This window comes from Monopterus albus, unplaced genomic scaffold (genome assembly GCF_001952655.1).
Source record: "Monopterus albus unplaced genomic scaffold, M_albus_1.0 scaffold122.1, whole genome shotgun sequence".
Classification (NCBI taxonomy): domain Eukaryota; kingdom Metazoa; phylum Chordata; class Actinopteri; order Synbranchiformes; family Synbranchidae; genus Monopterus; species Monopterus albus.
In genome coordinates this window covers 1,115,411-1,129,956 of record NW_018128002.1, presented here as the reverse complement: position 1 = coordinate 1,129,956, position 14,546 = coordinate 1,115,411, and the positions used below count along the sequence as shown (strand labels likewise).

Below are 14,546 nucleotides of genomic sequence, written 5' to 3'. Positions count from 1 at the left end.
ATATGCTTCTTACGGAGCCACTCCTTGGTTATCCTGGCTGTGTGCTTTGAGTCGTTGTCATGAGCCACGACCCATCTTCAATGCTCTGATTGAGGGAAGGAGGTTGTTGCTCAAAATCTCACAATAAATGGCCCCATTCATCCTCTCCTTAATACAGTGCAGACGTCCTGTCCCCTTCGCAGAAAAGCACCCCCAAAGCATGATGTTACCACCCCCATGCTTCACAGTAGGGATGGTGTTCTTGGGATGCAACTCATCCTTCTTTTTCCTCCAAACACGACGAGTGAAGTTTAGACCAAAAAGTTCTACTTTGGTCTCATCTGACCACATGACTTTCTCCCATGCCTCCTCTGGATCATCCAGATGGTCTTTGGCAAACTTCAGACGGGCCTGGACATGTGATGACTTGAGCAGGGGAACCTTCCGTGCAATGCATGATTTGAAACCATGACGGCGTAGTGTTCTACCTACAGTGACCTTTGAAACTGTGGTCCCAGCCCCCCTCATGTCATTGGCCAGGTCCTCCCTTGTAGTTCTGGGCTGATTCCTCACCTTTCTCATCATCCGTGATACCCCACGAGGTGAGATCTTGCATGGTGCCCCAGTCCGAGGGAGACTGACAGTCGTCTTAAGCCTTTTCCATTTTCTAACAATTGCTCCAACAGTTGATCTATTTTCACCAAGCTGCTTGGCAATTGCCCTGTAGCCCTTTCCAGCCTTGTGGAGGTCCACAATTTTGTCTCTGGTGTCTTTTGACAGCTCTTTGGTCTTGCCCATGGTAGTAGTTGGCGTCTGACTGACTGTGGGGTGGACAGGTGTCTTTAAAGAGTTCAGACAGGTGCTACTAATTTAGATTAATGAGTGGAGTAGAGGTGGACTTTTTCAAGGCACAGTAACAGGTCTTTGAGAGCCAGAATTCTTGCTGTTTCTCAGGTGTTCAAATACTTATGTTCAGCAGTGCAAGACAAATAAATTCTTTAAAAATCATACAATGTGATTTCCTGAATTTTTTTTTTAATTCTGTCTCTCAGAGTGGGAATGCACCTACAATGTGAATTTCAGACCCCTCCATGATTTCTAAGTGGGAGAATATGCAAAATCGCAGGGTGTTCAAATACTTCTGTTCCTCACTGTATTTTATACACACACACACACACACACACGCACACACACACACACACACGCGCGCACACACACACACACACACACCTTTCTGAGGTGGATTGCTGGTGACGCTCCATCGTGGCGGCTCCACCTGGGGCTGCAGGGCAACATGTGGCAGTGCTCTGGAAAAGAAGAGAGGGAGGCGGGAGTGAAGGAGAAGGAAGACAACAAATCTCAGTTACGTTTGGGGGTGGGGGGGTACCTGTGGCTAATATGATGATGAATGATGAGAGCATGACACTGAAAGGTTGAATATTCACCTTAGTATCTCTGAGGGAAGCTCTTGCTCTCTGATGGTTAACTGCTTTGTGACTGATCAAACATTAACCATTCAGCAGTATTATGTCTTGCTCGATCTTATAGCTCAGGTTTACTATGAATTTTAAACAGGCTGTATAAAACATGCAGATTTTCAAAAACTGATCAGTAAATTGGGAAAATGTTGTACAGATGTTTGACTGGAATATAGTTACTTTACTACTAAGTGTCCTCCATCTATTCAACACTTAGCCACATACAGGAAAGGAAAATGCTTAGTGAAAGCCACTTTTATTTTATTGGTTAACAAAACAACAACACAAACACTTGGTATACGGTAGAAAACAAAATTCTAGCAAAATCAAAGGCTATAGAATGCTTTTAGGTACTAAATGACTGTCTCAAATAAAGTCCTACGACAGAACGGAAGAAAGGGGCAAATTAAGGTTTAAAGGTAAACAAAAACATGCTATAAGCCAATATTAATAACAGAACAGGCTTATACAGTCTGCACAGTTTCCAGTCCATGAAATCTTGTTGGGCCTCGGGGAGGGGTAAGGGGGAGTTGGAGGTTTGTGTTCAGCAGACCTTCATCTGTACCTGTATCTGCTGAGAGAGTTCTGATTGTATGAGGTGCTCTGCCTCTGAGGAGGCACCAAGCTGTTGTCCGACTCAGACTCAGAATCTGAAAAACACATAAAATATGGTAGATTTAAAAGTGCAATAAGTACAGCTTTCACTGTGCTGCAGTGTTAAATGACAAGAATTGTTTTCTACCTTTTTTTTTGCTTTGTGCCAGTGGGGTTTAACCTGACACAGTGTCTTTAAAATTAACAAATGTACTGCTTTATATTTAATCTTTTAAACATTTAATTTAAGACATTCCTTTTTGTTGTTGTCATTTCATTTCATTTCAATGTTTTCATAGATAAAGTGACCCTTTAATATGTTTGCAACAATTATTAAACTGTAGTTGATAAGTGTAATTAATTGCCACTGGCCTCTATGCTGCCTGTTACATGTGAGACATCAAGTCTCATGACACATGAAAACTTTGTGGTACAAAACAAAAATCTTATTTGCAACAGGACTTACAAGAATAATGCTTTTAGAGCAACAAGGCCAAAAATCACACCACTAGTATAAAATAGAGGAAAGTGATTTCCATTTTAACATGAAAATACTGCACAGAGAACTTTGTGTTTTGCTCTGACGCAAGCTGTGTTTGTCTGTTGACATCCGTTTATCAGCAAACATGGAAAGATGAAGCAAATATTGTCAAAAAGGTATCAGGCAAAGTTCCGGATATGTACCATCACAGTGAAGCTGGACGTTTGTATGTGTGTGTTGGGGAGCTGGTATTACTCATGTTGTGGGGACATAAATCTGTCACACTGAGGAGATTTGATGTCCTTAAGGGGACAAAAAAGCAAGTCGCCAAAATATAAGTGGGTAGGTCATCAGAGAATGAATCTAAGTCAATGTCAAGTCTCTTGAAGCCAGGATAACACAACTCTGCATGTATGTGTGTGCTGACCTGGGGGTGGAATTCTAACAGGAGAGTTCAGCTTTCGAGGTTGCTCCTGACGAACATCGATGGGAGTGGCTTTCAAGGTTGGGGGTTGTATATCAGGGAGAACTCTGCGCAGAACAACAAGAACAAAAAAAAAAAAAAAAAAAAACACTGTTAGAAAATAATCTGGTGGAACACAAGATTTTCCAACATTGCTGTGTCTGGACCAAACATCTTAAAGGTGCTTAACAGCTCCTGGCACACTTTAATCCTACTGAAGAGATTTCACTTTTCATGTTGTTATTCAGCATTTTAATCATCAAATTCTCAAGTTTAACACCGGAGTTGAAACAAGTTTTGTCTTTACTTGTATCTGATGTCCGTACGAGGAGGAGGAGGAGAAGCACTGCGATCCGAGTCCGACTCCGACACCGGTCTACGAGGGCGAGAACCGGTAGATACAGGAGAGGATAGGGCATTGGGGAGGGTGGACACACCGGAGAGAGTTCTGCAGAAAGAGCAAAACTACAATCTTAGCATCCTACATGCTAATTTCTGAATTTACAATATTTTAAGAGAAAGTTTCAACAGAGTAAAATGGAGGGCTCAAAGCATTAATTTTTACTCCAAGTTTGTTTTTCCTAAAAGGCTAAAAATAAAATAAATATCTCAAAATGTCTCCACAGCTGTATGGATAACCAAATTCAAACACAGGAAGAAAAAATGAGTTCCTGACCTCTGTGTTTTGTACATCTAAAGGGTTTCAAATATGTTGTAAAAATACTTAATCTCCTGTTCCGGTTTTAGAAGTCTGCAGCAGCCAGGGAACTTACCCAAGATGGTTGTAAAATAAACAAATGATGGTTGGGGTGCAAGCTCCTAAATAATAAACAATATCATCTAAAACATCTCCATTTATCAACTTGATAAAATAATTGTACTGACTTGTATTTGGTGGGCTGATCCCTCATGTCTGGGTTGACAGTCGGAGGAGAGGCGCTGTGGTCAGACTCCGACTCAGATGGAACTGAAAAGCCAATGATCAACAGTTGGAAATGTCATTAATGGGTTTTTATTATGTACCTACCTACATCTTGTCAGTGTTACAACTACAACAACTACAGAAACATCTGATTTTTGCTAACACGGTAGCAGTCACAGCTCAACATGGCTGAATGTTTCTACAGGTCATACAATTGTCTGACTATGTGATCAACTTCTTACTGGTATGAATGAGTGACTCTCTGTGGGACTGACCTCGGCGAGGGGCATAAGCTTTTGACCGTATGGGTGATGAATCCCGAGACTTGGAAAGAGGAGGATCAGCTCTCATTCTAGGTTAAAAAGACAAAGAAGAAGAGATAAATATTCTTCAGTGCTTTTAGGAAAGGGGAGCCATTACAGAAAGCCAAATAAGGATTTACTTCGTGAAAACCACAAAGTGCAGCCTAAAGCATTATATTACTGTTAATAGTGTTCACCATCTGCTTGCTTGCTCTAGATATATTACATTTATGGGCTTCATGGAAGACAACAAAGTGCACATTGAGAAAATGACAAACATAAACTACTATTAAAAATCAAATCACAATTTAACGACTGAGGACATGGAAAATGGCCTAGTGGACAGAAAGTGAAATTAACACATCAGTGGTGAAACAGCAAATTACACTGTAAAAAAACAACTAAAACAAAATATTATAGGTGCACAACAATGCTTCTTCAATAGGTCTATTATACTGTAGGTTTTATTATGTGGTGGGCCGGGTGTTGTGCCTGCCTGCGTGTCCGTTTGTCTTTGGTGGGTTGACGAGATGCTCTGTGAGTGGGGACATCAATGTCTGAAATGTCTGAGAGAAAACAGGAAAGAACTACAATCAGTAAGCCCAAAAAATATGCAAATCCCTCAATGATTTCTACACTTATTTCTTCTTTATTTATTTTCCCTCCTTCATACCAGTGTCTTTCCTCTCAGCAGACCTGCTTTTACTCTCACCTCAGTCCATAATACACACAATTAGTGCCTAAACTTTCCCTCTCTCCCTCCCTCACCCTCGAGCTCGGAACTGCTGTCTCGGCGGCGGTCGTTCTCGCTGTTGGGGGCGCTGTCCTCCACCTCTGGGATGTTGACCAGGAACTTGCGGTCATCCCTGAGCACTGTCATGGTCAGTTTGCCTCTGCTCTTCTCCACCAGGTGCTTGGTCTCTAGCAGAGATAGATTCTCTGTCGTCATGCCATTGATCTATCAAAGGAAATAAATCAATTAACACAAACTGAGGATTACCTTCCTTCACATACTACTGATGGATTTAGAAAGCTTCCACGACAATAGGCGTCGGTCCACATGTGAGGGTTCAAAGACAGACTCTCACCGATACCTGACCCTAACGACTAGAGTCAGGGTTAGAGGACATTCTTGGCCACCAAAGGACTGAGACCACCAAAGGACTGAGACCACAATGACACAGTCGTTAGGGGGCATTGTTGGCTGTGGAAGGACTGAAACACCACCCAGGGGGATAAATACCTCCTGCTCACCACCAGTCAGACAGAACTGATGAAGCATCTTGGATGAGAGATGAAATGTCTTCTGCCTAAAACTACATCCAGAGGATTTCTTCTATGTTTTTCAGCAAAATCAAACAAACAAAAAAATCCACAGTAGATCTCCTATATATATATATATATATTACAGTTTCAGATGAATTGGTCAAATGCTCACCTTGAGAATGAGGTCTCCCTCCTGCAGTGTGCCTTCCTTTGCAGCCAGGCCTGTTTCTGTCATGTGCTTGATAAAGATTTGACTGCCCAGCTTCAGTCCATACTCTGCACAAAGAGGAAGACAATGAGAATCCAGACAGGAATTAGCACTTCAGAAAGGATGAGAGGTGTGAATTTTACATTATTAGTGATTTCCCCATGTGCATTTACCATCTGCGATTTTCTTTTTAACCAGAGTAGTTTTGATTGGTTTGCTTGGGAAGTCCTGGTATGGCAGCCTCTTGTAGCCGGACGACATCAGGAGTGGTGCACTTGCTTGCCCATTCGTAGGGCTATGACCAGGATAGCGGTTGCCATCTCGGTTGTCACTGCTGTCAGAGTAGCGCCGCGTTTGCCTGTGATTGTCGTGGTCCAGGAGGTTTGACTGGGAGGCGGCCCGAGATGGTCTGGAGGTGGCTGGGATCTGGATCTTTCGAGGGCGTTTCACTGTCTAGAGAGGAAAAAATGGACAGGGTCGGACATTTAGACACACAAATGTGCAGTGATACATCACAGACAAGAGGTACTTGAGGTGTTCTAGGTGGTGTGTGTGCTGTATTTACTATGTTTGCAGTCTTGCCACATGTCTTGAGGGTCTGAATGGTGTAGTTAGAGTTTACATTCTCCATGGACACTCCATTGACCATGACAATTTGGTCTTTGTTGCTGTAAGGCACAAGAAAACACAAAGAAGTCAGCTTTTGTTGTTCAGGGAAAATTTAGATATGTATGCAGATGATGTGTTTATTTATATTAACAGTCAAATCTTAAAAGGTTCCACAATCATGTCAGTGTGGTCAACTTACAACAGTCGGCCCATGGCCGGTCCATTTGGCAGCACATCTGACACCACAACACCCGTATCCCCGTTGTCTGGACGAGGCTTGTCTTTGCCTCCTGATATGGCAAAACCAAAACCCACCTTAGAATCCTGTCACATTGAGAGAATGAAATTTTAAAAAAAGTCTTTTAAACAGACTAAGAAAGACAGTGAGTGCATGAAAGGGAAAATGAAATGAAGAGCAAAAAATGCAGAAAGTAGGTGTGTAGAGTGTGGGAGATTTAGAAGTCATTTTGATTTGATTTGATTTGATTTATTCTTTCAAGCATGTAAAAACAGTTGATATGACAACACACATACACATAATCCAATATCAATTTGCTTATACCTAGTACATGCTTGAATGGAGTAGGAAGAAGTCAGACTTATCCAGTCCTACCCCATGACATCATCTTACCATCATTGGTTTGCAATCAGTAAACATATATCTTGATTGACACATACCTTTATATTTATGTTTAAACTCATCAATTCTATTACTATTTTTCATGTCCACAGTTAAATTATTCCATAGTTTTACCCCACTTATGGAAATACAAAATCTTTTTTTGGTTGTACGTATAGCATGAATTTTTAAATTTAACTGACCCCTTAAATTGTATCCCCCTTCCCTTTCATTAAATAGTTTTTGAATTCCACCAGGTAATAAATTGTTCCTGGCTTTATACATAAACACTGCAGTCTTATATCCCACTAAATCGAAAAATTTTAACAATTTAGACTGTAGATAGAGGGAGACGAGCACATTCCAGCAGAGTTCAGTAGGACGTGACAAGGCAGATGGTGCAGTGGGGTGCAGCAAGGCGTGTCACTCTGAATTCCTTCTGGAGTCTGTACCGTGGAACTGAGAGGCCTAACACTCCAGCGCTACCCCAGTAAATCTGGCACAGTACCCTCAAAAACGATACTGAAACTGCCTGCATGAGGTCCGTCGAGGCTCGAAATTCAGTTCTGCACTGATGCAGCCACTGAGCACAAATAAGACTAATGCACCAAAGATAAATGGTCTGTACATTGGATTTACTTTAGTGCCTAGTGAACTTCATGAAATATTTTAAGTAAATTATAACATACAGCAGTGTCTTCATCATAACCCCTGACATTTAACTCTGAAATAAAGAACAGCAGAATATGAATTAAAAAAAAATACACTTACTTTGTTTAATGTTATTGTATGTTGCTCCCATATTGTTAACTCTTCCATGCCTGGTTTCTGCAAAATCAAAAAATGTACAGTACACCATCAACGCACACACAACAACCATGAGAAGGATTCTATGCTTCAGCAAATCAATATTTAACCCTGAGAGTATTAAATCATAAGTTATTAATAACCCAGGTTCTTACTTGGAGAACAGCTGAGCCTGAGCTGAGCAGGAAGTGTGCGTATGACTCAACCTGATCCCAGCATACTCTCACCTGTCTCAATCCTGCCTGACTGGTATGGAGGAGGGGCTCTTATATCCCTGTGGTGCTGACAATGTGCAACACTCGGAGCCTATTCACTGAGTTTACACAATAGAAAACATTCACACATAGGGCTGCAGACAATCAGATTTTTTTTCATAGATAAATCTTACATTTATTTATTTAATAAGTCAATCAGTTGTTGTCTATAAAATGTCAGAAAACTGTGAAACTTGCCTGTAATAATTGGCTGGCTGGTTACTGGATATGGTCTCTAGGAAACTGTGAAACTTGCCTGTAATAATTGGCTGGCTGGTTACTGGATATGGTCTCTAGGAAACTGGACTCGCTGTTAAATCTCAAACTTTCAAACTTTTATGGGACCTTCTTGCTATGATTTCACAAGTCATTAACAGCAGCAGAGTTAGAATCACACCAGCCTAGCTATGAGGTCACCTGAGAAAAGATGTCATGACAGCAGTGTAAGAGGAGCCCACCCTCTGTTACATAAACGCTCCTCTATTCCTTCATCTGTCTTGAGCAAACATGTACATTTCTGTCCTAAAACCAGTACTTTTTCTCCCCATGGCAGTTTTACATTAACCACTAATGAACACAGCAAACCATGAACTTTTATTGGCTTCACTAACATAACATGTCTCTTGTGCTTATCATTTTTCTCATACTACCTGTTTTAAAAACCAAGTCAAACAAAGTGCTGGCTGGCCATGTACTATATTTTACTCAGTGAGGAAGAAGCCTGCTGAAATAAGAACGAGTAAAGCCAGCTACTCTAGTCAGAGACACAGAGGTGTACTGCTGAAGTCGAGTGATTTAAAAACAACATGCTGGAGTTTGTTCAACAAGGCACTGACATTGATGACATGACAACAACTCACTGAGCTGAAACACAAGTATTGTATCATTTCCTGTCACACTGAAACACATAATCTAAAAAACAAAACTCATTCACCTGCAAACACACTCTTTTGAGATAAACCCACCCATAGTCTGTTATAGCAAATCACACTAATCTTTGATGAGCAGAACTCTCACCAATGATCACCACAAAAATGTATGAAAACAGGTTTAGCTGTGTGCAGTAGGCGTTTAACATGTTAATCATAAACTTTTATGTTGTTTGAAACTGTAGCCTTACTGCAGTAATCTGCAGCTATAGGGCATTTAGGAAAAGCAGCAAACAGGCCTCACAACTGAGTATGATAGCCCATTACTGAAAGAGGCTGTTCAATATGTATGATTAATAAAACATAAGTTAATGTAAGATAAAGTATCCAAGCAGTAGCATGTGTGCAGAGAGTCTCCCCCGATCAAAACCTCATCCAGAGGAAACAAGTTTAATGAGGATAATAAACCAGAGTTAGCAGAGGTAACAGCTGAATCAAAGGGCTGCACTAGCAAAGAGCCAACAAGACTGTAAGACAACCTCCCAGCTGTCCCACTGGGGATCACAGGTACACTGGTGCAGCTATGATTGATGTCACATTTATCAAACTAAATTTACCCAAGAAAGTAAGAACTGTCCACACAGAGAAAGTTGACAGTGACTTTCTGTCTGGTTTAGGCCCACAGCCTGCACTCCTGTGTCTTCAGCTTTAAGAAACATTTTGCAGAAGACTTGTGCAGATCAGTAATAACCTGTGTCCCTTGTTCACTTTAACAGGTGCTTTCAGGCAGATAAACACAGTGGGACAGTAGAAGAACAATGCTTTGTATCCCTCCCTCTTCACTTACCACTTGGTCTTTGAACCTTACTTCCATTTCCCACTAGGATTTCTAAGCTATACAAAACACCTGCGGCCTCCGGCGCTCAGAGAACAGCCAGCTCTTTATATTCCATATGGCAACAATAAAAGCAAAACAATCACTGATCCAACAGTCATCCAACGCTGGACGTTTTCTCCTCACATCAGCTCTGTATGGGTGACGGCTGCTGTCCAGCAGAAACCCGATCCTTCCACTGAAATGATTTGTATATTGAAAAGCTGCCGTGTTCTTCTCTCAGTAGGGAGAAAAGGAGCCTTCACCTGGAGCGCTCCTCCCCTTGTAGCCTTTGCCCACTCCAGTGCCCTTTGGTAAACATGGAATTAAGGTGGAGCTGCACTGCTGCACACACTGCAGACCCTCTTAGAAAAATATCAGAAAAGTAGCTAGGCATACAGCCTACTGTGATATCATTTCAGATATCAAAAACCTGACCTTTGAAATATAAGATTATGCACCAAAAACAAGTGAAATGAAAATGTCAGGAATAACTGACCCCTTGTCCTGCAAAATTCAAAGCTGGCAAGTATGAAAACACATCTCTCTATACTGAAAATAACACATTCTATCACAGCTTTCTCCAACCCTCAACTAAAAGTATATTGACTTTTCCAATACAATTATGCTTGATACAAATTTTATAATTCAACAGACCATATTTGTAGGTCTTTAAAGAACATTTATTTTGTTAGCTGGCCTATTTGTCCCAGTTAATCAACTAAATAGCTGTTTATTAAAAAGTCAAATAATAATGTTTATCACAACACATCAGAATTTTACTTATTTTTGCTTTAGCTAAACTGATGGGTGGGTGAATATTATAGCAAATAACTTATCATTGTTACTAGTGCATATATTGGCAGCTGCACAAAAGGAAACAGCAGTACATTAATGCTTTGTTGAATGTGCGTCTGTGTATAATTTATCCTTTTAGATTAAAATGTAAAGAAATTCTATTGCACGTTTGTCAAAAATAAACTCTATAAGTTCATATCTTTTTTTATAATCAGTATCAAAAGTTCTGTGTCATGTTGGCTTTATTTTAAAAGAATATGGAGCAAACACAGCCTTCCAATCTTTGCTTTTCTGAAGCTGTGACCACAAAGGTTTGGTGGATTAACCCAAATTCTAAACACATGACTTTATGTATTTTGAATAACTGATGAATAAACAAATGACTGGTGCAAATGTGAATATTGGGATTTTGGCTAAAATTAAAAATGAATTTCTGTGGGCTTGCCTAAAGCTCAAAGAGAAAACATGCTGACAACGCCTAATAAGGTATTAAGATGATAATGTCACTGTTGCTATAAAGAATGACTGCAATCTAGTGCAATACAAATAAATACAATACAAGAACACACAGGGAGAACACAGAGAATCCTTATGCAACAGTACTACTGTATCTGTCCACTTACAGGCACCTCCAGCAGCAGTGGGGGAGGCTCCGGAGGCACAGAGCCAAAGTGATTCAATAGTTTAATTCGCTGCATCAGATTCATGATACCAAAACTGACGCCTTCCTCTGGTTAAAAAAAAAACACTCATTCACTTGAGTCTGACTGATACACACGTTAAACTCCAGATGGCTCAGTGGTGTGTATCTTAAACTGTCAGTGATAGACGCCTGTCTAGACGCCTATCTCCCAAAAAGCCAAACAATCTGCAGAAAGAAGCCACAGCAGGAGGACACCTAAAATCATTCAACTTAGAAAACAAGGAAACAAACAACAACAAATTGACATTCCTTTGCATCAAACATCGGGTTATGTGTCAGACACTCCAGTTATGATCTGTATCCTTAATTATTCCCTTCCTGTTGGGTTCATTAAGTCAGATAGGTCCACTTCCTCTCACCGTCAGTGGTATGTGAGCGTCCTGGTTAACTTTTCCCACACAACAGAGCAGGTCCCAGGCTGCTGGTTGCTATGGTTATGTCAGGGGAATGAGAGTGCTGGGCTGTTAATAATTGATGGGGTGTTTGCTACACTACAGGTCTGCCTGCCCTGAGTCAAGTTTCCTAGGTTCCTACACAGACCTTTCTGTATTTCAGGATCAGGAAACAGTGGTGACACAGAGCTCTGATGGTATCGCTCTCTCACTGATGAACATTTTTTGTATGCCCTGAAGCATGGGCGCGCTGCAGTGTCTGACTACATTTTTTGTATGCCCTGAAGCATGGGTGTGCTGCAGTGTCTGACTGATTATCAGCACCCTGCCTGGTCAAGACTACAGTCACTGTGACTTGCACCCAACATGTATGAGATATAAGCTATTATTTCTGTGTAGCTTCTTCCGGTTCTTTCAAACCAGGAACTCTCAATGAGACGAAAGAGACTGCTTTAGATTTTATAAAAAATAACCGTGCTGGTTTATTCAGAGGATCACAGGTAAAATTCACAGTACACGTCCAGAGCTCTCTCACCCTTCTACCTGCGCGCAGGCAGCAGAAAGCTGAGGAACCCTGGACCCAACAACCTATATAATATTAATCATTTTTGGGCTAGCCCATGCTACAAGGGGCGTCAAACCGTGACGCCACCCGATACGCAAGCTTTGCAGCTGCCATAACGTTTAGCCCAAACATGAGGAAAAGTCAAGGTGCGTGACTGTTGTTTTCGTGGTGTGTATCTAAACAATTGGACATAACCTTACACTTTAAGACAAATATTAAGACTAGCATTACAGTTGACCCTAAAAGCTCTTTTCCTGTAACCTTGGCGTGCCTGCAATCCTCACTGCAGGCTGAATAGTTACAGCAAACTAGTCACCCTGTCTGCACTAAACATTCATAGACAACAGATCTCTAATCCATATCTATCTAACTAAGAAATAACCTAACAGAGAGGAGGGAGCATTTACCAGAAGGATGCACAAAAACAGAGCATTACCTTCTAAGCTACATAACTTCCATCCACAGACTGAGGTCAGGATTTTAAATTTTGCAATAGATACGAGTCCTTAGATTGGGGTTAACCAGGTGAGACAGCTGGCTTCTGGTCAGCCAGGGAACCACACCCTGAATAATTAATAGGTCTGAAGAAAACAGAGCACGGCCTCCAACCACTACTGTTACTAAAACAAACACTCAGCAAAGGTGTGCCGCCTCTACTTGGTAAACAGTCGCTCATTCCTGGCTCCAGCCGATGCCAGCAGAGGCTGTTCTACATCGCTTTCATTTTAAACTAAAGCCTAATGCTCAGCTCCACCTTGTTCCATCACACTGTGGATACAGAGGCCTACTTTAAGTTTGGTACACAACTTGAATGCTTGACCGATGCATTATTCATGATAAATATTAATGACAGAAAGCCTTGAATGGGCTTCAGTGTACAATAGTTAGTGGCTAATGAGGAATGGCAAATCTTCTCTGTGTAAATATGGCACTTTGAAGGACAAATACTCCAGAGCTTTACTGAGCCCACAGAGTGGCTCTAGTTACACAAAAAGGGCTTTGTAGTCTCCACTCACTGTCAAGCTACTCATGCACTGTCAACAGTGTTGAAGTATTTCAAACACCCACTTTATAGCTACCTGGGCTCCTACACAGAAGCCTTCACTAGGGTTATGTGAAAATACACTGATCACAAATGATACAAATGCAAACAGTTTTATGTGTTTGGTTGTTAAAATGTTATCTATTATGTGTGAGTTGTTACTATGTAATGTAAAATAAGGCAATAACAAGGACACTAGGTGTAACATCAAACTACCTGTAGGGCAATGGAGCTTATTAACAACCTAAAGGATGAGACCTCAGTGAGCAAAGGCCAGTTGTGTTAATAAATTATAATAGCAATAAATGTACCTGATGCTTTCATTAAAGATATCATTAGTGTTGAGCAATATAATGTGATTTACTGATGACAAAATATATCATTAGAGATTTTCCCATACCATTTGTACAGCGGTATCCATCCCTTTAATATCTGTGTACTGGACCAGCATGGACAATGTTAAACATCAGTGAGGAGGACTGCTCTATAGCAGCATTAGCGTTTACCTGGCACCAGTGTAAGGAAGACCTTTGATTTGTCAGGTGCCAAACAGAGAGCAGGGAACTATCCAGAACAGCAAGGCATTAGTCTCAGTGGACTGGGTCATCCTTAGTCAAATAGTGTCTCAGTAAATACACTGATAGAAGAAGACGCAACTATGAGGGAATGCAGAGTCGAAACTATTGTGAAATCTTTGGCAGGCAGGTAGAAACCAGCATGTGTGGCAGAACCAGTAAGGTGAGGAGGATCACAGCAGGGCTTGGAGCTGACAGCCACCAATCCAAAGATACACACACGCTTTTCTTTGCACAGTTACGATGACACTCTCTGACACAATGCATTCCTTAGCCCCCCTACCCAAACTGTAACCATCGACAGGTCAAACCACAAACCCTAACCCTCAAATCGCCGGCTGAAGTTGTTAGGACTGTCCGAAGTGTCCTTACAACAATGGTTTTGAACCAAAATGTATCCACACAACCAAAAAAAGACGTAGACAAGCACACAAAAAGAGCGGCTACGTGATTTATCCGTGCAGATTCGCAGTCATCCAGGTCATGAAAAATCAACTGGATCCAAGTTTTTTCAGGTACGTGATTTAATGCCATCTAACACCCAAAGTAAATTAGCTCAACCACAGAACCAAGTATTCAATAAACCACAACTGCAGCTGACAGGTATAGAAAGATATATAATTACGCAATAAACAATTAAACAAATACATAAAAGTGAGTAAGGAAGGTAGACTGATATTAAAGTATTCTATTCATGTATTTTTGCCTGTTACGCTCAAAGTTAACTCCGTGGCTACATATATATA

General features: G+C 41.0%; 1 protein-coding gene across 3 annotated transcripts in view; it reads right to left on the bottom strand.

Annotated features, from left to right (window-relative positions):
* tjp3 (tight junction protein 3) overlaps window positions 1–14,546 on the bottom strand; it is a 24,708-nt gene that overhangs the window by 9,525 nt on the left and 637 nt on the right. The window contains exons 2-14 of one of the 3 annotated variants that reach the window (XM_020612309.1): window positions 7,693–7,749; window positions 6,502–6,626; window positions 6,259–6,361; window positions 5,870–6,146; window positions 5,658–5,761; window positions 4,988–5,177; window positions 4,716–4,785; window positions 4,193–4,269; window positions 3,881–3,962; window positions 3,303–3,443; window positions 2,960–3,063; window positions 2,023–2,107; window positions 1,210–1,286 (exon numbers count right to left, since the gene is read on the bottom strand). In XM_020612309.1, coding sequence (XP_020467965.1) covers window positions 1,210–1,286; window positions 2,023–2,107; window positions 2,960–3,063; window positions 3,303–3,443; window positions 3,881–3,962; window positions 4,193–4,269; window positions 4,716–4,785; window positions 4,988–5,177; window positions 5,658–5,761; window positions 5,870–6,146; window positions 6,259–6,361; window positions 6,502–6,626; window positions 7,693–7,740 — 1,483 coding nt within the window. In that variant the 5' untranslated portion in view covers window positions 7,741–7,749. Of the gene's footprint in view, window positions 1–1,209; window positions 1,287–2,022; window positions 2,108–2,959; window positions 3,064–3,302; window positions 3,444–3,880; window positions 3,963–4,192; window positions 4,270–4,715; window positions 4,786–4,987; window positions 5,178–5,657; window positions 5,762–5,866; window positions 6,147–6,258; window positions 6,362–6,501; window positions 6,627–7,692; window positions 7,750–14,546 lie in introns of all 3 variants that reach the window. The other 2 variants (XM_020612308.1, XM_020612310.1) reach the window with 2 other exon arrangements.